This window comes from Pristiophorus japonicus, chromosome 18 (genome assembly GCF_044704955.1).
Source record: "Pristiophorus japonicus isolate sPriJap1 chromosome 18, sPriJap1.hap1, whole genome shotgun sequence".
Classification (NCBI taxonomy): domain Eukaryota; kingdom Metazoa; phylum Chordata; class Chondrichthyes; family Pristiophoridae; genus Pristiophorus; species Pristiophorus japonicus.
The window spans coordinates 108847771-108870720 of NC_091994.1; the positions used below are offsets into that span (position 1 = coordinate 108847771).

Sequence of the window (22950 nt, forward strand, 5' to 3'; positions counted from 1 at the left end):
CTTCAGTTGAACTAGCAAATTAAAAAGGCAAATTAAGCCTTTGCTCCGTAGTGCGAGAGCGCTGGGTCTTTGGCGGCTAACTCGTTGTCAGATCTCTTGTCTGGTAAGAGAAAAAGTCAGGAGAAGCCAAATGCTTTTTCTCCTCGTCACTGAATCACTCCAAATCCCACCATGGCAGCTGAGGGAGTTTAAATTCAGCTAATTAAACAAATCTGGTATAAAAAGCTCTGGTCAGTAATGGTGACCATGAAACTACCTAATGTTGTTTCGGGAAGGAAATCTGCCGCCCTTACCTGGCCTATATGTGACTCCAGACCCACATGTGATTGATACTTAACTGCCCTCTGAGATGGCCGAGCGAGCCACTCACTTCATAGAATCATAGAAATTTACAGCACGGAAGGAGGCCATTCGGCCCATCATGTCCATGCCGGCCGACCAACAGCTATCCAGTCTAATCCCACTTTCCAGCTCTCGGTCCGTAGCCCTGTAGTTTACGGCACTTCAGGTGCACATCCAAGTACTTTTTAAATGTGCTGAGGGTTTCTGCCTCTACCACCCTTTCAGGCAGTGAGTTCCAGACCCCCACCACCCTCTGGTGAAATAAATTTCCTCTCAAATCCCCTCTAAACTTTCTACCAATTACTTTAAATCTATGCCCCCTGGTTGTTGACCCCTCTGCTCAGGGAAATAGGCCGAAATGACCTCCTTCCGTGCTGTAAATTTCTATGATTCTATGAACTGAGTGGCTCGCTAGGCCATCTCACAGGGCCGTTAAGTGTCAATCACTCTATCGAGGCCCCTCCTAATTTTATATACCTCAATAAGGTCTCCCCTCAGCCTCTTCTGTGTTCCAAAGAAAACAGCCCCAACCTATCCAATCATTCCTCATAGCTAAAATTCTCCAGTCCCGGCAACGTCCTCGTAAATCCTCTCTGTACCCTCTCTAGTGCAATCACATCTCTCCTGTAATGGTTGTATTTAAGAAGGCAGCTTCTCGAGGGCAATTAGGGACGGGCAATAAATGCTGGCCTTGCCAGCGACGCCCACATCCCGTGAACGAATTAAAAAAAAAGAAGAAATCCGATACCATCCCTCGCCACTGGGTCAGGCTCAAAGGACCTGCTCCCTCTGAATAGTTTTTCCTGTTGTGTGGCGTTTAATTGATGCTCTTTCCCCCCCCCCCCATGACAATGTGGCTGAGGGCAAGGGGCTGAATCTGTGCGAAATTACCAGCATGGATCCACGTCCTGCCAATGGTTTCCCCCCCCTCGCCCCAAGACAGAGCGTTTCATTGAGCAACTCGGCCAGGAACTTGGAAAATTCGCTCCGGACCATAGGGATAACTTGAGTTCAGATGTCAGCGAAAGCTTGGATTTGGACCTGGATCCCAGCATGAGAACTCGGCTCATTCCAGGCTCCCGGCCAATCACTCAATCAGCACGCTGTCCCAATCCCACTGTAGAAATTGTGCGCTCACACACAGCAGCCATCGTAGTTTTACGGTTTATGTGGGGCTAACTTAAGTAGACCTGCATGCCAGCGACTAATGTTAAATAAAAGATTCTTAGAATGTGGAGCTGCACTGTCTAATAGGGAGACCTTTGTTTTGTGTCATGATATTATATCCAGTTACCGTCTCCTTGTGCATGGTAGAGAATCGCTGAGCGTTCACACTAATCTTTAGAGTTTAATTAGGTGGTCAACGTAACAAGGCTTGGCTCAAACTCAGCACACAAGAACATAAGAAATAGGAGCAGGAGTCGGCCATTTGGCCTCTCGAATCTGCTCCACCATTCAATAAATAAGATCCTGGCTGATCTGGTATGACCTTGGCCTCGACCCCATTTTCCTTCCCCCTCACCTCCGAGTCAGATGCTCGTGGGTTCAAGCGTCACTCCAAAGACTTGAATGCATAATCCATCCTTCGGCTGGGCAGAGATTTCTCCGCAGCTCGGCTTGGAGATTCTGAAACCGGCGTTGTGGGAGCGTAGACGGTGACTTCCGGTACAGACATTGACTGATGGTCGGAGGAGGAACTCGTGGCAACAGGAGCCGTGCTGAGTGGGCGATCCGACTCCAAACGTCTGGCGTGACGATCCAATTGTCTGTATCGGTTGAAGAGTCTCAAATCGGAGTGGGCGGGCACAGCTTTAGTCGCCGTACCTCGTGAGCAAGGTGCTGGAAAGGAGGTGACCCGTGTGGAGTATAGATGCCAGCACAGATTAATTGGGCTGAATGGTCTGTTTCTGTGCTGTACGTTCTATGTAAAGTCAAGCTACGCAGAAATCTATGTCCACTAAAAAGGGTTTCTATTTGCCCAATATGCAGTGCGCACACTCCTCGAAGGACATAGAAACATAGAAAACAGGAGCAGTAGTAGGCCATTCGGCCCTTCGAGTCTGCAACGCCATTCAATATGATCATGGCTGATCCTCTATCTCAACACAAACAGAGAGACAGACTATTATCTGAATGGTGACAGATTAGGAAAAGGGGAGGTGCAATGAGACCTGGGTGTCATGGTACATCAGTCATTGAAGGTTGGCATGCAGGTACAGCAGGCGGTTAAGAAAGCAAATGGTATGTTGGCCTTCATAGCGAGGGGATTTGAGTACAGGGGCAGGGAGGTGTTGCTACAGTTGTACAGGGCCTTGGTGAGGCCACACCTGGAGTATTGTGTACAGTTTTGGTCTCCTAACTTGAGGAAGGACATTCTTGCTATTGAGGGAGTGCAGCGAAGGTTCACCAGACTGATTCCCGGGATGGCGGGACTGACATATCAAGAAAGACTGGATCAACTGGCCTTGTATTCACTGGAGTTCAGAAGAATGAGAGGGGATCTCATAGAAACGTTTAAAATTCTGATGGGTTTAGACAGGTTAGATGCAGGAAGAATGTTCCCAATGTTGGGGAAGTCCAGAACCAGGGGTCATAGTCTAAGGATAAGGGGTAAGCCGAGATGAGGAGAAACTTCTTCACCCAGAGAGTGGTGAACCTGTGGAATTCTCTGCCACAGAAAGTTGTTGAGGCCAATTCACTAAATATATTCAAAAAGGAGTTAGATGTGGTCCTTACTACTAGGGGGATCAAGGGGTATGGCGAGAAAGCAGGAATGGGGTACTAAAGTTGCATGTTCAGCCATGAACTCATTGAATGGTGGTGCAGGCTCGAAGGGCCGAATGGCCTACTCCTGCACCTATTTTCTATGTTTCTATGTAACACCATATTCCTGCTTTTTCCCCATACCCCTTGATGCCTTTTCTTTCCAGAAATCTATCCGTCTCCCTCTTAAATATATTCAGTGACCTGGCCTCCACAGCCTTCTGTGGTAGAGAATTCCACAGGTTCACCACCCATTTACTTATATCCAGAGAACCCAGGCACAGATTGGCAGAGTCAATGCTTGGGAAGCCCCAGGATGCACCGGGGTACTCGGGGTTTAACCAATTGAAAACGTCCTTCTCATCGGTATAGAACATCATGAAGCGATTGCCTTCCTTTTTGTTTCTTTTTAGAAGCGATTGTTTTGCATCTATCCATTTTTTTTGTGTGCTATCCTTTAAACATTGCGAGGCAATAGAACCTTTTCCTACATCTTCCCACAACAGTGACTACGCTCCAAAAGTATTTCATTGTGAAGGGCGCTATATAAATGCAACTCTCTCTTTTCTTTCTCAAATTCCTCCAAGATTAGATAGATAAAGGTCGCTCCACACTACTCCAACAATTCCCCTAATCTCATCCTCATGTCTAATCTTAACCATTACTCAACAGTTGTGCGATGTATAAAACGAAAAAGATATGCATTTATTTTCAATTTTAAAAAATCTCCTAATACTCCTGTGCAGTGCCGTGGGACGTTTTACGACATGGAAGGCGCTATGAAAATACAAATTGTTGTTGTAGTGCCTCCAGACCTTCCAAAGCGCTTTACAGCCAATGAAGCACTTCTTGATGTGTAGTCATTGTCCTGGGGCCAATATTTGTCCCTCAGCCATCACCACAAAATAAAAACAGATTATCTGGTCATTATCACATTTTGTGGGAGCTTGCTGTGTGCAAATTGGCTGCCCGTGTTTCCCACATTACAACAGTGACAACACTTCAAAAAGTACTTCATTGGCTGTAAAGCGCTTCGAGACGTCCAGTGGTCGTGAAAGGCGCTATATAAATGCACGTCTTTCTTTTTTTTTTCTTACATGGTTCAGTCGAATGTTTTGTCTGATCATACCCCTGTGAAGAGCTGTGGGACATTTTATTATGTTTAAGGTGCTATATAGATACAAGTTGTGTTGTTGTTTGCAACCAATGGATTAATTTTGAAGTCCAGTCACTGTTATATAGGCGAACGCCGCCAGGCTCTTTAAACAACGAATGAAGGAACAGCCAGATAATATGTCGTCGCTATTGGTTCTGCGCCGTGTGGCCACCGATTCGCTGTGCTTCTCTGCTTTGCTTGTTTTTAGTGGCAGTTGTCGAGAACCAAATACCACGCTCCAAGACCTGCCGTCCTCTCGTGTGACACTACGTTTCAGCATTGCTTTTATTGGCAGCTTAACTCTTTCTAAAAAGATTAACGCAATCTGTGCGTGTGTTGTGCTGACTCCGTCGTGCCTCCGATCTAGCGGTTAAATTTCAAACGAGGCAACTTGCACTGAAACAAGACCGTACAGGTCTGTGTCATTCGTTTCAAGCCGAGGGAGTTGCACCCCCACCCTGCCAAAGGCCTGGGTGCAGCGCCAAGCCACACACAGAAGGTTCGGGGCGATGGGGCTGCAGACCCAGGACCACCAAAGGACAAAGGCCCACCGAATAAATGTAGGAAAAAATATATATAAGGCCTCCCAAATAGGCTGAATAGAATAGACAATAAGAGAGGAAAAACAAAACCGAGGAAAATATTGTTTATTGGCCTAACATGCACATACCTATTTTTAACAAAGTCAAGATCCTATATACAGAACAGAATATGTACTAGCCTAATATAAAAGCAAAATACTGCAGATGCTGGACATCCGAAATAAAAGGAAAAAATGCTGGAAATCTCAGCGGGTCAGGCAGCATCTGTGGAGAGAGGATCCTCTGTCAGACATATATGTACTAACCTGTTTTATTTCAAATGTTATTGAGAAAAGTTTGCATATAGGAATCTAGTATTGCAATGTTACCAGAACCAGAATATATGCTTTCATTGTTCAATATACTGGCCTATGTTTTAATCAGAATCATATACGTGATGTAATGAACATGAACAAACATAATGATAGGTCCAGTTGGATCAGTTTGCCCGAGGCCCATCAGGCCCTTCATCCACAGTGCGGCACTCCCTCAGCACTGCCCCTCCGACAGTGCGACACTCCCTCAGTACCGCCCCTCCGACAGTGCGGCACTCCCTCGGTACTGCCCCTCCGACAGTGCGGCACTCCCTCAGTACCGCCCCTCCGACAGTGCGACACTCCCTCAGTACCGCCCCTCCGACAGTGCAGCGCTCCCTCAGTACTGCCCATCCGACAGTGCGGCGCTCCCTCAGTACTGCCTCTCCGACAGTGCAGCACTCCCTCAGTACCGCCCCTCCGACAGTGCAGCGCTCCCTCAGTACTGCCCCTCCGACAGTGCGGCGCTCCCTCAGTACTGCCTCTCCGACAGTGCGGCGCTCCCTCAGTACCGTCCCTCCGACAGTGCGGCACTCCCTCAGTACCGCCCCTCCGACAGTGCAGCACTCCCTCAGTACCGTCCCTCCGACAGTGCGGCGCTCCCTCAGTACCGCCCCTCCGACAGTGCGGCGCTCCCTCAGTACCGTCCCTCCGACAGTGCGGCACTCCCTCAGTACTGCCCATCCGACAGTGCGGCGCTCCCTCAGTACTGCCCATCCGACAGTGCGGCGCTCCCTCAGTACTGCCTCTCCGACAGTGCAGCACTCCCTCAGTACCGCCCCTCCGACAGTGCAGCACTCCCTCAGTACCGCCCCTCCGACAGTGCGGCGCTCCCTCAGTACCGCCCCTCCGACAGTGCGGCGCTCCCTCAGTACCGTCCCTCCGACAGTGCGGCGCTCCCTCAGTACTGCCCCTCCGACAGTGCGCCGCTCCCTCAGTACCGCCCCTCCGACAGTGCGGCGCTCCCTCAGTACCGCCCCTCCGACAGTGCGGCGCTCCCTCAGTACCTCCCCTCCGACAGTGCGCCGCTCCCTCAGTACCGCCCCTCCGACAGTGCGGCGCTCCCTCAGTACTGCCTCTCCGACAGTGCAGCACTCCCTCAGTACCGCCCCTCCGACAGTGCGGCGCTCCCTCAGTACCGCCCCTGCAGAAGGTGTCTGGGTCGGTTTCTGAACTGGGGCCAACGCAGAGACTGGCACATGGGCCAGGCACAGGATAGTTATCCAGCGACTCCGCACCAGAAAGGGCGCGCACACACGCAAAACATTGGGTTGAGGGTACACTACTAGCCTGCTGACGCACGCTGACTACACTCGCACACAAGGAGAATCGCCGCTTGGGCACTGGAAACCATTCAGCAACAAAGAGTCAGGGGGGTTGGGGAAGCAGCAAGGAAGATTTTGAATGAGGAACAAAGAATAAAATGAGGTAGCGGGGGGGATATGTTGTGTAGCTGGAACATCAGCTCCATTGGTAGCTGTCTGGCACTGGCCCGGAAAATCATTTTAATTGTCAGATATTTGCTGTAATGACAAACTATGATTATGCATTTGCGGCAGTTTTTGTAGTATTGTTACACCTAATATTATTTGGCTTTTTACCTAAAGCTTTCGTTAACCCTTTAATTAGTATTTGCTCCTTCTGCAGTTCAGTGATTACTATGAATTATAGAGCGTTTTTGTCTGGCGTTGTAGTTATCATTAGAAAATTACAGAATTGCTCTCTCCATGTGTTGTGTTTGAACACTCGTGTAATGCCTTTCAAATGTCAACAAGGGGATAAAATAGTTGGGTGTGCGGCGAGGGTGTTGTCTGGGTTTAAGCATGGTTATTTTTGTGAAGAAAGAGTTTCAAATTCTCGTTTTTTATTAAAAAAAAGACTTTCTCAAGAAGTGCTGGCCATTTTTTACGTTCGAAAGTCAGACATTCACAAACCACTTTGCTTTCAGTTTTATTTTTTGTGTGGCAGCTGCCACACTGGTGCATTTATATAGCGCCAGTCACAGCCACCAGACGTCTCAAAGAGCTTTACAACCAATGAAGTACTTTTGGCGTGTAGTCACTGTTGTAATGTGAGAAACGCGGCAGCCAGTTTGCGCACAGCAAGCTCCCACACACTACAATTTAATAATGACCCAGATAATCTGGGTTTTTTGTGATGTTGATTGAGGGATAAATATTGGCCCCAGAACACCGGGGATAACTCCCCTGCTCTTCTTCAAAATAGTGCCATGGGATCTTTTACGTCCACCTGAGAGAGGAAAACAGCTCTCCATTTGCGCTCAGTAGAGACTGCCCTTTTACTGTTGGCGATTAGTTAGCGAGCTTGTGGGTAGCATTTGTGGCAGCATCAGAGTGTGGTACCCTCCCTCGCACATTAACCCTCCTTGCCATACTGCTAACGCCATTTAAAATCGGCAAATTACAAACACAAACCTTGCAGCATTCTGTTCCTTTATTCCCCAAGATGACAGATTGGGGAAATGTAAGAGGGAACACAGGCATTATTCCACCATTGTCTCCAACTGACGGTGCAAGTACTTGTATTTCTATAGCGCGTTTAACGTAATAAAACGACCCAAGGCGCTTCACAGGAGCGTTGTCGAGCAAAGTTTGACACCGACGCATAAGGAGAAATTAGGGCAGGCTTGGTCAAAGCGTATCGTAAAGTTTAAGGAGTGTCTTAAAGGAGGACATTTTTGGGAGGGAATTCCAAAGTTTCAGGCCTAAGCAGCTGAAGGCACGGCCGCCGATGGTTGAGCGATTATAATCGGGGATGCTCAGGAGGGCAGAATTAGAGGAGCGCAGACATCTCCGAGGGGTGGGGTGGGGGGGGGGGGGGGGCGCGGTTGTAGGGCTGGAGGAGATTACAGAGATAGGGAGTGGCGAGGGCCATGGAGGGATTCGAAAACGAGGATGAGAGTTTTGAAATCGAGGCGTTGCCAGACCGGGAGCCAATGTAGGTCAGCGAGCACAGGGGTGATGGGTGAGCGGGACTTGTGCGAGTTAGGACACGGGCAGCCGAGTTTTGCATGAACTGCAATTTATGTAAGGTGGAAGAGGGAAGGCTGGCCAGGAGTGCTTTGGAGTAGTAGCATTAAAACGTTTGCGTTTTAAGCGCCGTGGGATGTGGGGCAGGGAAGTGGAGTTGAAGCCAAGATCAGATCGGCCATGATCGTATTGAATGGCGGAGCAGGCTCGAGGGGCCGAATGGCCGACAGACAGATTAGCTCTTTTTATACAGCACCTTCAGCGTGTTTTTCTGTGTTAAAGGTGCTGTATAAATTCAAGTTGTTTTATTCACGAGCTGTCAAGGCAAGGGTCTTCCTGGTGGATGGTTTTAGCAAAATCCGGCAAGGTTACTTTGGGATTGCCTGTCTCGGCACGGAATCCGGGCCTCGGGAGCAATGGGTGAGCACAGATCCCAATCTGTACAAAAGGAGCTAACCTGTCAAACCCCTCTTACGGACTCTTGCATCATTTTACAATCCTCTGGAAGATTTCCCAACGGCGTGGCGCTTTAAACATTTTAATCCAATCGCGGGATGTGGGCATCGCCGACAAGGCTGGTATTTATTGCCCATCCCTAATTGCCCTCAAGAAGGTGGTGGTGAGCCGTCTTATACAACTGTGTCTCGCTGGGCCATTTCAGAGGGCAGTTAAGAGTCAACCACATTGCTGTGGGTCTGGAGTCATAGACAGGCCAGACTGGGTAAGGGCGGCAGATTTCCTTCCTTAAAGGACATTAGTGAACCAGATGAGTTTTTACGACAATCCGGTAATTTCACGGTCACCATTACTGACACTGGCTTTATAATTCCAGATTTATTTAATGAACTGAATTTAAATTCCCTAGCTGCCGTGGTGGGATTTGAACTCGCGACTCCAGACTGTTAGTCCAGGGAAGGAAATTTGCCGCCCCTTACCCGCTCCGGCCTATATGTGACTCCAGACCCACAGCAACGTGGTTAACTCTTAACTGCCCTCCGAAATGGCCCAGCGAGACACTCAGTTGTACCAAACCGCTACAACAAAGCCAGCGCTGTCGGAACACCTTCACCACACGGACTGCAGCGGTTCAAGAAGGTGGCTCACCACCACCTTCTCGAGCAATTAGGGATGGGCAATAAATGCCGGCCTTGCCAGAGACGCCCACCTCCCATGGGAATGCACTATTGCGAAACGGTAAGAAGACTTGAGCTTTACAGTCTAGAAGAAAAGGCTCAAGAGGAACATCATCAAAGTATGTAAAATGGTACAAGAATTAGGAGCAGGAGTCGGCCATTCGGCCCATCGAGCCTACTCCGCCATTCAGTGAGATCATGGCTGATCTTCTACCTCAACTCCACTTTCCTGCACTATCTCCAAATCTCTTGATTTCCTTAATATCCAAAAATCTATCGATCTCTGTCTTGAATATACTCAACGACTGAGCCTCCACTGCCCTCTAGGGCAGAGAATTCCAAAGATTCACCACCCTCTGAGTGAAGAAATTCCTCCTCATCTCAGTCCTAAATGGCTGACCCCTTATCCAGAGACTGTGGCCCCTGGTTCTCGACTCCCCAGCCCGGGGGAAACATCCTCCCTGCATCTACCCTGTCAAGCCCTGTAAGAATTTTTTTGCACAGATACTGTAAACCCAAGATGATTATTTCAAAGTAAACCAAGAAAGTATGCTGAGAAGATTTAAATGGAAATGAGAACAAGTATTTGGAAAAACTCTCTTGACTGATCTACCATGCGAGGGAACGATTGATGAACTTTGGTGTAACGAATGGCATTTCTCAGCCCTGACTGTAAATAAATCCCGGAGTCAGCCTCCTCTCCCAATGGCAGATTGAGGGAGGTGCTGCCCAACAGAGTGGCAAGGCGGCATGAGGCCAAGAGAGCTCCACACATGTGCCCGGCGGCAAAATGAATTTCATTGGACTCGATATTAACCCCCCCACCCACCACCACCACAACGAGCGGGGGAGGGTCTGCGGGGGTGGAGGGGGGATGGTTAGAGAGTTAAATTCGGTGACTGCGTCCCCAACAAGCCCACACATGTGCCCGCTGACTTTATTCCAATGGTGGATACAAAAGCGCCAAGCTGTCCCGCCATGGGGAGGTGGGGTGCCTCATTAGCATATTTAAATCAGGCTCCCGCGGTGCAGTTGGGAACCTGATTTAAAATTCATTGCCCCGGTTCCCACAGCTCGGGAACCCGCCCAGGCCCGCTCAGCAGCCTCCGCCCGCGGGTCTCACCCCCTTCCCCCATCCGCGATCACAGCCTCTCACTTCCTCCGAACCGCCCCTACGTACACTGATTGGAACCTCCCTCTTGCCACCATCGCACACAGCCACTCTCTCTCTCTCTCCCCCTCCTCTCTGATCGCGGCCACGAGGGTCCCTGACTGCGGCTTCCTGCCACAGTTATCCCATCCAGCCGGATGTTAAATTGATTCTGCTTTGCAGAGCATCTCTGTTCTGTCCGTAAGCGTGGCCCCTAGCTTCCAGTCATCTGTCACTTCAATTCCCCGTTCCATTCCCACTCTGGTCTCTCCGTCCTCGGCCTCCTGTACTGTTCCAATGAAGCTCAACGCAAGCTCGAGGAACAGCACCTCATCATTCGTTTAGGCATTTTACAGCCTTCTGGGCTCAACATCCAGTTTAACAATTTCAGGCCGTAACCGCTGCCCATATATTTTGTCTTTTTTTTTCTCTCTTTCCCATGGCAGCTGTTGCTGAGTCTGCCCATTTACACCCTATCTAGACCTATCTTTAGTTTCTTAACTTGTCCCATTACCATCTCCTTTTGCCTCACACTATCGTCCCTTTTGTGTCTCTAATCTCTCCTGCTTTCCACCCTATCACAGATCTTCCCCCTTTGTTCTTTCCTCCCCTCCCGCCTTCCCCTGCCCCGACACTTGCTTAAAAACCTGCTATGTCTCTAACTTTTTCCAATTCTGACGAAGGGTCATCGACCTGAAATGTTAACTCGTTTTCTCGCTCCACAGACACTGCCTGATCTGCTGAGTGTTTCCAGCATTTTCTGTCTTTATTAAATTGAGGTTCTGCCGTTAAGTTCGGCAGGACCTCCGTGTTCCCATCTGCAATGTGTGCACCGGTGAGGATGCTCACAGGTTTGTTGAGCTGTTGAGTTGGGAGTGGCTTAGCCAGTCACGTGATGTTCACAAGACTCAATAAAACCCCAGCCAGTTGGGTTCGGGGGATCCACGATGAGGCAGGTGGTTGTGAGCCTGGTGGATGAACCGGTAATGTGTAGTGTGATTGTTAAACCTTTTGCTAATAAACCAACTAGTTCTTAATCGCAATGTGCTGCTATGAATTCTTAAGCAAAGAACCCATGAAGCAAATACATTACAATAATGTATTTTGTTTAGCATTTTCTTGGTAATGTTTATGAGTGCTGTACTACTATAACGTCCCTTCGCCCTGTTTCTGTGTGCACCACTTTCCATTCCTGGCAGGGCAATATCAGATGTCCATGATTGTTCTCGTAGAATCATAGGCTGCTGCAGCAGAGAGAGAGCCCATCAAGTCTCTGTCAGCATCTTTCTCCAGATGAGCCACCTCAGGCTCACTCCCCAATCCACTTTTCCAAGCAAATGTCTAATTTCTTTTTAAGAGAATTTATGGGCAAAGGTTTGAGGCAGAGAATTCCACGTTCCAGCCTTCGTTCGTACAGAGATTTCTTCCAAATGAGTTGCTGTAAATTTTTCAGCAAATGCGTTAACACCCGACCTTGCCAGGCTCCCCCTGTCTCCAGCCTCCCCCGCACCCTCCCCAGGGGTCACAGACCGACACATGCAATCTTGCCCCTGCTGTCTAATTTAGATTTATCAGCAGAGCTGGTAGATGGGAACTTGTGCGGGCAGGGGCATTGTTCATCTGACACAGCAGTTGGTGTGTCTCTTGTAACCTGAGCCGCACAACACCGCTGAAACTCCGTCGCACAGGGGTCTGTTGTTCTTTTCCAACAGTCCACAAGAAAAGGCTGGCCATGTTGTGAAAGAAAGTTTAAAAACAAAGCTTCCAAACACTGAACAAACATTGCAGCAGTGAACGTATGTTTAAAAACAAAGATGTTTTTTAAAAAGTTGTTTAAAGCTTAAAGCTTGCATCTCTCGTTTCTTTAGCCCAGGCCACTCTTTCGAAGAAGAGCAGGGGAGTTATCCCCAGTGTCCTGGGCCAATATTTATCCCTCAATCAACATCACAAAAACAGATTATCTGGTCATTATCACGTTGCTGTTTGTGGGAGCTTGCTGTGCACAAATTGGCTGCTGCGTTTCTCACATAACAACAGTGATTTTCAAAAGTATTTCATTGATGGTTATGAAAGGCGCTATATAAATGCAATTCTTTCTTTCCTTTCTTTCTTCTCTCATTCCTTTCTCTTGTTCCTTCTTTCTTTCCTCCTTTCCCTCGTTCCTTCTTTCTCTTTCTCCTTTCCTTCTCTCTTTTCCTCTTTCTCTCTTTTCCTCTTTCTTTCTTTCTTTCCCTCTTTCTTTCTTTCTGTTCTTTCTTTCTGCTCTTTCATCCTTGTCTTTTGTGTGTGAACTTGAGGGATTCACAGCTGCAGTTGGCAAAAATACTCTCTGCTTTCTCAACTGAAAGTCGCCCCTTACACCTGCAACCACCCATTCCAGGGACAGTGTGGTGAAGGGACCAATTCTGCTTGATAAATGTTGGCATGTGGGCGACTGTTGACCCTGGGACGGTTTATAATTGGGGGCTGACAGGCGGCCGTGCATGAGTTGGAGTTTGGCTGGCGGGCTGCCGCAGGCTGTAGCCCCTATTTTGCTGAAGCCTGTCACTTGCAGACGGTGATGAATGGAGGGGAGAGTTGGAGAACAAAAGCTGTTGATGTGGCTCCAGCACGACAACACCGATGCAGGTGAAACATGTGCGTGGTTTTCTCGGGGGGTGGGTAGAAATCGCTGTCTGTCTGATCCGAGCAGATCATCTTCCCTCGTCGCTCCTCCATTGAAGGGGAAACAATGGTGGTGGAAAGAAATGGTCACATAACTGGTTCTTTTTGTAGCCTTTTCATCATGCAGCTGGGCCTGTATGATGGTGCAATGAGCTGTGGGTCTTCAGGAGGCCGGGGCAACCTTTCTCGTTGATATTTGACGGGGAAAGTGTTTGATTTTGGTCTCATCTAATGTGCTGCTGCTTCCCTTCGTCTTCAAGAATCTGAGTTCACTCACGGAAAGAAAGACTTGCATTTACACAGCGCAGTTCACGACCACGGGTCGCTCCACTCTACTCCAAAAATTACCCGAATCACATCCTCATCTCTAATCTTAACTGTTGCTCAATAGTTGTGCGATGTGTAGAACGACTTGCATTTATATAGCGCCTTTCACGGCCTCAAGACGTTCCAAAGCGCTTTACCATCAATGAAGTACTTTTGGAGTGTAGTCACTGTTGTAATGTGTGAAACGCGGCAGCCAATTTGCGCACAGCAAGCTCCCACAAACAGCAATGTGATAATGACCAGATAATCTGTTTTTAGTGATGTTGATTGAGGGATAAATATTGGCCCCAGGACACCGGGGATAACTCCCCTGCTCTTCTTCGAAATAGTAACCATGGGATCTTTTACATCCACCCGAGAGAGCAGACGGGGCCTCGGTTTAACTTCTCATCCGAAGACGGCACCTCTGACAGTGCAGCACTCCCTCAGCACTGCACTGGGAGTGTCAGCCTAGATTTTTGTGCGAGAGTGCTGCCCACTGAGTCACGCTTAGTTATTTAGATCTGGTGCAAACTACCCTCTGCGTTCCCCCTCCCCATGAGGACAATGGCTTTCGCTCTGCAAGTCTAATAGAATAATATCAAAATACAATCATTTGCATAAATCTCCCCTTCCTTTGCTCCCGTCTCCTATCCAGATTCAAATGTTGTTTGTCAAACTACTTACGCAGAAGAATAACTCCTTTGCTTTACATCAACTCAACTTCACATTCCCAGTTGCATTTTGCTCGGCGTCTAAAACATAGTAAGAATTAAGAGCAGGCTTGGGCCATTGGGCCCCTCGACCTGCTCCGCCATTCAGTAAGATCATGGCTGATCTTCTATCTCAACTCCACTTTCCTGCAAATCTCTTGATTTCCTTAATATCCAAAGATCTATTGATCTCTGTCTTGAATATACTCAAAGACTGAGGCTCCACAGCCCTCTGGGGTAGAAAATTCCAAAGATTCACCACCCTCTGAGTGAAGAAGTTTCTCCTCATCTCAGTCCTAAATGGCCGAGCCCTTATTCTGAGACTGTGACCCCTGGTTCTAGACTCCCCAGCCCGGGGGAAACATCCTCCCTGCGTCTACTCTGTCAAGCCCTGTAAGAATGTTGTATGATGTCAAGCTCCAGCAGCACTGGCTATCAAACATGCCGCTGGCAAAAAAGTGTTTGCTGCTCAGCATTCCAGTAATGGCCATGTGTTGCACTGTTAAGTATAGGTGGCATTGAATCAATGAGCAAAAGCATTGTCACCATCATCATAGGCGGTCCCTCGTATCGAGGATGACTTGCTTCCACCCCGAAAAGGGATGAGTTCACAGATGTTTCAATGAAGGACCTAATATTCCAGATCCTGAACTACATGTTAAAGGGTGGAAGATGCCCTGTGCGTGGAGTTTTTTAACGTGTGGTGGCCGTTGCACACCAGCCACCACACGGGCTTGACAGAGCTTAGGTCTTTATCCAGTGGCAAGGATTAACCAGGACGATTGGAGACCTGCCTTGCTGCACGGACCTAGTGTGCACACATATCGCAGTGTGGGCTGGCCCGTGCAATTTCCTCATCTATTTCCTTTATTACCCTGGGATGGCTACCATCAGATCCTGGAGATTTATCTGATCTCGATGTGACTGGTAAAAGCAGTGTAAGCAGTCTGTGGTGAGACATTGGCCCCAGAGTCAGCGGTGAAGCAAAGGCATTCACCCCTAGCCCCGAAGTAAGCTCCGCCACAAAGATCCCCGTGTCGAGAATTGCGGCTTTTCCGATCATCGTTTCGAATCGACGGAGTACAGTGGGAGGAATCCCCTCGCGCGAGCTGCTGTGATGTCACCAAACTGTCTCAGCAGCCAATCAAAATGCAGAATTATCGCAGACACCGAACCAGGAAGTGGGTAAGCTACTAAAATTAAAACTGTTTAAAATTGTTAGAGAGAGCAAAACAAAGATTGGGGCTCTCGCATGAGGGAAAAGGCAAACCTGAAATAAAGATGGACACATTTTTTAAAAATTAAACAATTTTTTAAAAATTTCTGAAACATTTTAATTTTTATTAAAATAGATAAATTTGACACTGCAGAAAAAAATTAAAAATGTGTTTTTCAGGACCATAACCTTTGTTTAGCAGTCAATACGCTGGTATGTTGGCCTTCATAGCTAGGGGATTTGAGTATAGGAGCAGGGAGGTCTTACTGCAGTTGTACAGGGCCTTAGTGAGGCCTCACCTGGAATATTGTGTTCAGTTTTGGTCTCCTAATCTGAGGACGGACGTTCTTGCTATTGAGAGAGTGCAGCGAAGGTTCACCAGACTAATTCCAGGGATGGCTGGACTGTCATATGAGGAGAGACTGGATCAACTGGGCCTTTATTCACTGGAGTTTAGAAGGATGAGAGGGGATCTTATAGAAACGTACAAGATTCTGACGGGATTGGACAGGTTAGATGCGGGAAGAATGTTCCTGATGTTGGGGAAGTCCAGAACCAGGGGACATAGTCTTAGGATAAGAGGTAGCCACTTAGGACTGAGATGAGGAGAAACTTCTTCAGTCAGAGAGTTGTTAACCTGTGGAATTCCCTGCCGCAGAGAGTTGTTGATGCCAGTTCATTGGATATATTCAAGAGGGAATTAGATATGGCCCTTACGGCTAAGGGGATTAAGGGGTATGGAGAGAAAGCAGGAAAGGGGTACTGAGGGAATGATCAGCCATGATCTTATTGAATGGTGGTGCAGGCTCGAAGGGCTGAATGGCCTACTCCTGCACCTATTTTCTATGTTTCTAAGGGGAATCTGTGGCTTGGTGTGCAGCGCAGTGCTGAGGGAGTGCTGCACTGTCGGAGGTGCCGTCTTTCGGATGAGACGTTAAACCGAGGTCCCGTCTGCTCTCTCAGGCGGACGTAAAAGATCCCATGGCACTATTTAGAAGAAGAGCAGGGGAGTTCTCCCCGTTGTCCTGGGGCCAATATTTATCCCTCAATCAACATCACTAAAACACATGATCTGGTCATTATCACATTGTGGGAGCTTGCTGTGCGTTAATTGGCTGCCGTGTTTCCCACATTACAACACTGACTACACTCCAAAAGTACTTCATTGGCTGTAAAGTGCTTTGAGACGTCCGGTGGTTGTGAAAGGCACTATATAAATGCAAGTCTTTCTTTCTTTCCTCTTTAAAGCCCCAGTTACACTTCACCCAAAAGGTAAGAACGTTTAGTTGGGGCGGGGCACTGGAAGTTACGGTCAGTTTCAAAGACAGAATGGCGATGGGCGCTGCCAGTTCTCCGCCATCGAGCCGTAAATTTTCGTGAATGAAAGTTGCAGGTCGCAACTCTCCTGTTCCTCTTCAAAATAGCGCCATAGCATCTTTTACGTCCGCCTGAGAGAGCAGATGGGGCCTCGGTTTAACGTCTCATCCAAAAGACGGCACCTCCGACAGTGCAGCACCCCCTCATGTGTTGGTTGCAGGTCTGTGGTGAGATTGGTTCCCTTCAATGGGAATTATATGCAAAAGTTTAGCTAATCAGACTATTTAAAGGTTGCGAAAGTCTCTCTGAATGGCTTGATTTTTTTTTTTAAACATCCTTATTTTTTGGTTATTGTGCCACTTTTTAGTCAAACTGTCTTTTCCCCCTCACATCTAAAAGTAGAATAAACATTCAGTCCATATTTGTGACGATCAGCTGTTCCAACATGTATTTTAAATCGTTTTCAAATGCCGGACGACTTGTGTTAAATATCAGAACCCTTTTTTTGAGTTTTTTTTTTAAAAAACCATTAAAATCATTCACATACTTTGCTCCAGTAAATGTATTCCCCCGCCTTTAACTACTTCCTCTGTGTGTGGGGCAGCAGGGTTCACTGACTATGTGAGACGAGAGATAAATCTGTGTGAAGAGTTTTAGAAAACCGAGGTCAGAGGTCCGAGTACGACATTCAACAGCGAGACTTGCGCGCACCTGCACGTGAAGAAGTGGCCAGAGAATGCGCAGTGGCTCAACACATCCAGTGCTCTCGTTAGTCCCAGCATTCAACTCTGGATGCTTCAAGAGCTTGGCTCCTTGACCTCTGACCTGCAGGTGTTGGGGAGCTTTTGTCTGCACCCATTTTGTGACCGCATGAAGGTTCCTGCAGATTACCAGCCACATTCAGCCTTTACCGCCAGCAGCCCCCAGCATCTGAAAGGCAACATGAGCAAAGCCATCGGGCGAGGAATGTCAAAAATGCTTTGCTTTAATTCCAGGGAAAATGCAGTGCTGCCCCGAACAATGTAAAAGGTTCTCTTCTGTCGAGTGTTTGATGTGGTCATTTTTTTCTTTTGGGAATGCTGCTCCGTTTCTCCGGCCCGGCAGCTACTTTGACCATCTGTGGCGACACAACGAGAAAAGAACAACTGCCTTTTATCGCCTCGCTTAGTCTGTGCACCTCCCTTTGAAGTGATCTGCAGGATGCAATGCAGGTCAAAGGGACGTAGAATACATTTTATTGCAGGCACAACAGTGTTTTGCTTTGCCATTAATATCGCCGACTTTCAGACATAGTTGAGTCTGAGAGTGTTCCAAGTTTTGTTTAATTGGACCAAATCTACTCTGCCGGTAATTCAAGCATTTGTTGCAATTTTTAAAAATGGGATTATCCAATCATTACGCAACGCACAAAGTGGGAATTTAGTTTGTTAAAAATGTTTTTGTATTAAGCGACTTTGAATTAAGAGCAGACTGCATCAAGAAATGTTAGTTTTATTATTTTGGCACACTGCTTGTCCGACATCCAGTTCTGGATGAGCAGATATGTTCTCCAATGAAATGAAGCTATTGTTTTTGGTCCTTTCCACTAACTTCATTCCCAAGCCACTAACTCTATCCCTCTCTCCAACTTCTGTCTGAGGCTGAACCAGACTGTTCGCAACCTTGGTGTCATATTTGACGCTGAAGTGAGCTTCCGGCCACACACCCGCAGCATAACTAAAACTACCTATTTTCATCTCTGTAACATCGCCCGTCTCCGCCCTTGCCTCAGCTCATCTGCCTCTGAACCCCTCATCCATGCATTTATTATCTCTAGATTTGACTACTCCAACGCACTCCTGGCTGGCCTCCCATATTCTAATCTACGTAAACTTGAGGTCTTCCAAAACTCGGCTGCCCATGTCCTATCTCGCACCAAGTCCCGCTCACCCATCACCCCTGTGCTCGCTGCCCATGTCCTAACTCGCACCAAGTCCCGCTCACCCATCACCCCTGTGCTCGCTGCCCTGTGTCGTAACTCGCACCAAGTCCCGCTCACCCATCACCCCTGTGCTCGCTGCCCATGTCCTAACTCGCACCAAGTCCCGCTCACCCATCACCCCCTGTGCTCGCTGACCTACATTGGCTCCCGGTTAAGCTTCGCCTGGATTTCAAAATTCTCATCTTTGTTTACAAATCCCTCCATGGCCCTCGCCCCTCCCTATCTCTGTAATCTCCTCCAGCCCCACAACCCCCCGAGATGTCTGCACTCCTCTAATTCTGCCCTCTTGAGCATCCTTGATTATAATCGCTCAACCATCGGTGGCCGTGCCTTCTGTTGCCTGGGCCCCAAGCTCTGGAACTCCCTGCCTGAACCTCTCCGCCTCTCCACCTCTCTCTCCTCCTTTAAGACGCTCCTTAAAACCTACCTCTTTGACCAAGCTTTTGATCATATGCCGTAATTTCTTCTTGTGTAGCTCGGTATCAATTTTTTTTTCTGGTCTTATAATACAACTGTGAAGCACCTTGGGATGTTTCACGACATTAAAGGTGCTATATAAATACAAGTTGTTGTTGTTTGCCAACTGCGGAATCAGTTGCACTTTCTCGATTGAAAATGAAGCTGTGAATTCCGGAAATGCCTGTGGGGGTGTGAGAGAGGGGAGACGGGTTAAGGGCCCAGGTGGGGTCGGTTATCCCGCATGTCCCGCTGTTCACAAAGGTTGAACAGGAAGTGTTGACCTTTCTCCTTCCGATGCTGATGGAGCTGCTGTGTATTCCTGCCGTTCAGCTTTCATTTCTATCTGGGTTAGAATTGTTTGTTATCGGGCTGTTGATGACGACAGAAATTGACTAACAAATCATAAAAGAGCTAACTACTTGCATTGTCGCGACAGTTTTGTTTCTGGCGTGACTCTCCTCCGCTCTGATTAACGTGCACCGAACGTAAGAAATAGGAGCCGGAGTAGGCCATACGGCCCCTCGAGCCTGCTCCGCCATTCAATACGATCATGGCTGATCTGATCATGGACTCAGCTCCACTTCCCCGTCCGCTCCCAATAATCCTTTACTCCCCTATATTTCAAGAATCTGTCAATGTCAGCCTTGAATATATTCAATGACCCAACCTCCACCGCTCTCTGGCGTAAGGAATTACAAAGATTCACGACCCTCTGAGAAAAGCAATTCCCCCTCATCTCTGTCTTAAATGTGCGACCCCTTATTTTGAAGCTATGCCCCCTAGTTCTAGTCTCCCCCACGAGGGGAAACATGCTCTCAGCATCTACCCTGTCAAGCCCCCTTCCGAATCTTTTATGTTTCAATAAGATCATCTCTCATTCTTCTAAACTCCAACGAGTAGAGGCCCAACCTGCTCAACCTTTCTTCATAAGTCAGCCCCTTCATCCCAGCAATCAACCTAGTGAACCTTCTCTGAACTGCCTCCAATGCAAGTATCTCTCTCCTTAAATAAGGTGACCAGAACTGTACGCAGTACTCTAGGTGTGGTCTCACCAATACTCTGTGCAGTTGTAGCAGGACTTTTCTGCTTTTATACTCTATCCCCCTTGCAATAAAGGCCAACATTCCATTTGCCTTCTTAATTACTTGCTGTACCTGCATACTAACCTTTTGTGTTTCATGTACGAGGACCCCCAGGTCCCTCTGTACCACAGCATTCTGTCGTCTCTCTCCATTTAAATAAAGAGTGGCAGTGCCACTATCTGTGTTCTACAATGTCCTTTAGCCAAAGTTGGGATACTCAAGATGGAGATTGATAGATTTTAGGACTCTTGGGAAATCAATGGTTCTGGGGATTGGGCAGAAAAGTGGAGTTAAGGTTAAAGATTGGCCTTGATCTTATTGGATGTCAGAGCAGGCTCGAAGGGCCAAATGGCCTACCCCTGCTCCTAATTATGTTCTTATTTCAAAATTCCCATCCTTATTTTCAAATCCCTCCATGACCTCGCCCCTCCCTATCTCTGTAATCTCCTCCAGCCCCACAACCCCCCGTGTCTGCACTCCTCTAATTCTGCCCTCTTGAGCATCCCTGATTATAATCGCTCCACCATCGGTGGCCGTGCCTTCTGTTGCCTGGGGTCCAACCTCTGGAACTCCCTGCCTAAACCCCTCTGCCTCTCTTTCCTCCTGCAAGACACTCCTTAAAACCTACACCTGCCCTAATTTCTCCTTAGGCGGCTCGGTGTCAAAATGTTATCGCATAAAACTCCTGTGAAGTGCCTTGGAATGTTTCACTACGTTAAAGGCGCTATTTCAATACAAGTTATGTCCTTAATTCTCTGCAACTTTGCAAGTGGAGGTGCCAAAAAGAATCATTTGCATTTCTCGACGCTATGAACAGATTCTTCTATTTTATGGAGAAAGCGGGGAGGTGGGGGGGACAAATGGAGTGCTGAGCTTAGTTTGTGAAATAGATGGTGATAGAAAATAGGTGCAGGAGTAGGCCATTCGGCCCTTCGAGCCTGCACCACCATTCAATAAGATCATGGCTGATCATTCACCTCAGTACCCCTTTCCTGCTTTCTCTCCATACCCCTTGATCCCTTTAGCCGTAAGGGCCATATCTAACTCCCTCTTGTATGGACTGTACTTGCGCAAAATTTCTGGCTTTAATTCCTTCGACACAAGATTTTACAAGATGCAGACAATAATCTTTTGGAGACAGTAAAAGCTTGCGAAGCATCCTCGGCGTTAAGTGTGGGGTTGTCTCGGCGAGTTGCAGTCTTGGCTTTGTCGACTTGAGGACTTGATATCTAAATGTAATTTCATCCCTTCTGTTAAACCATACGCGATCCTTGGCTTTATAAATAAAGGAAGAGAGTACAAAAGCAACGAAGTTATGCTAAACCTTTATAAAACACTGGTTGGGCCTTAGCTGGAGTATTGTGCTCAATTCTTTAGGAAGGATGCTGAGGCCTCAGCGAGAATTACTCAATGGTTCCCGGGATGAGGGAGTTCAGGTATTTGCAGAAGCTGGGATTGTTCTCCTTCAAGCAGAGATGGTTAAGTGGAGATCTGATAGAGGTATTCAGAAGTCATGAACGCTTTTGAGAGAGTAAATAAGGAGAAATACTTCCCAGTGGCGGAAGGGTCAGTAACCAGAGGGCACAGATTTCAGGTGATTGGCAAAAGAACCAGAGGCAGCGTGAAAAAACATTATTTTTTTTACGCAGCGAGTTGTGATTTGAAACTCACTGCCTGAACGGGCGGTGGAAGCAGATTCAGTGGGAGCCTTCAAAAGGGAATTAGATAAATACTAGAAGAGAAACAAGGTACAGGGTGACGAGGGAAGAGCAGGGGAGTGGGACTAATTGGATAGCTCTACCACGATGGTGGTGTATGATTCTATGAACACAGACTAAAATATAATCCGCACAGCAATAACATTTCTGCTAATATGTTGCACTGTGGCATAAACTGAATTCTTGAGGGTAAAACTGTTGGTTTTATTTCTCATGAGCAGTACTTGCTCAAGTTATTTGACACCTCATTACTTGTAGGATAAATTTCCCCATTCCCCGCTCTCATCTCACATTCCTGTACCAGCATGCTAACCTGACAAAGCCAGAGGATTAGTACATCTATCTGCCTGTCAGGATACTGTGTGCTTCTGTGAACTATATCAGCGCACCGATCAACAGGTATATAATTGATGCAGATTACTGTGACAATCTGAACTTCAGAATGATTAATTTTATTATCTCTTCTGAATTATTTCCAAGTTGTTTTTTTTTGTTAGAACAGCAATATTTAAACGTTTTTAAGCAGTCAGAAGTGATGAATGTTTCAAGTGTTTTATCTTGATGTTGCTTAACAGATTCCGGCTACTTGTTCAGTGGCAGTCGCCCACCGTCCCAATCAACCGTGTGCAAGGATTCACCCCCTTCAGGTAGGCATATTTGTCGCACAGTAATAGCCTTCAAATCGCTGTAAGTATACGTGTTTTATTTTTAAACTTTATTTGTGCACGGGATGTGAGCGTTGCTGGCAAGCCCGGCATTTATTGCCCATCTCTAATTGCCCCTTGAGAAGATGGTTGTGAGCCACCTTCTTGAACCGCTGCAGTCCGTGTGGTGAAGGTGCTCCCACAGTGCTGACTTTGTCGTGTGGTTTGTTACAACTGAGTGGCTCGCTGGGGCAGTTAGGAGTTAAGGTAAGGGCGGCAGATTTCCTTCCTTAAAGAACATTAGTGAACCAGATGGGTTTTAACGACAATCCGGTAGTTTCATGGTCACCGTTACGGAGACTAGCTTTTTTTTTTAAAAAAACTAATTCCAGATTTATTTAATGAACTGAATTTACATTCC

The 22950-nt window shown here is 47.5% G+C and overlaps 1 protein-coding gene across 4 annotated transcripts in view; it reads left to right on the forward strand.

Moving 5' to 3' along the window:
• The window catches only part of tmem201 (transmembrane protein 201), a 218079-nt gene that overhangs the window by 164508 nt on the left and 30621 nt on the right, over positions 1-22950 (forward strand). For all 4 annotated transcript variants that reach the window (XM_070860511.1, XM_070860514.1, XM_070860512.1 and 1 more), the window contains one exon: positions 22461-22532. In XM_070860511.1, coding sequence (XP_070716612.1) covers positions 22461-22532 — 72 coding nt within the window. The remainder of the gene's footprint in view (positions 1-22460; positions 22533-22950) is intronic.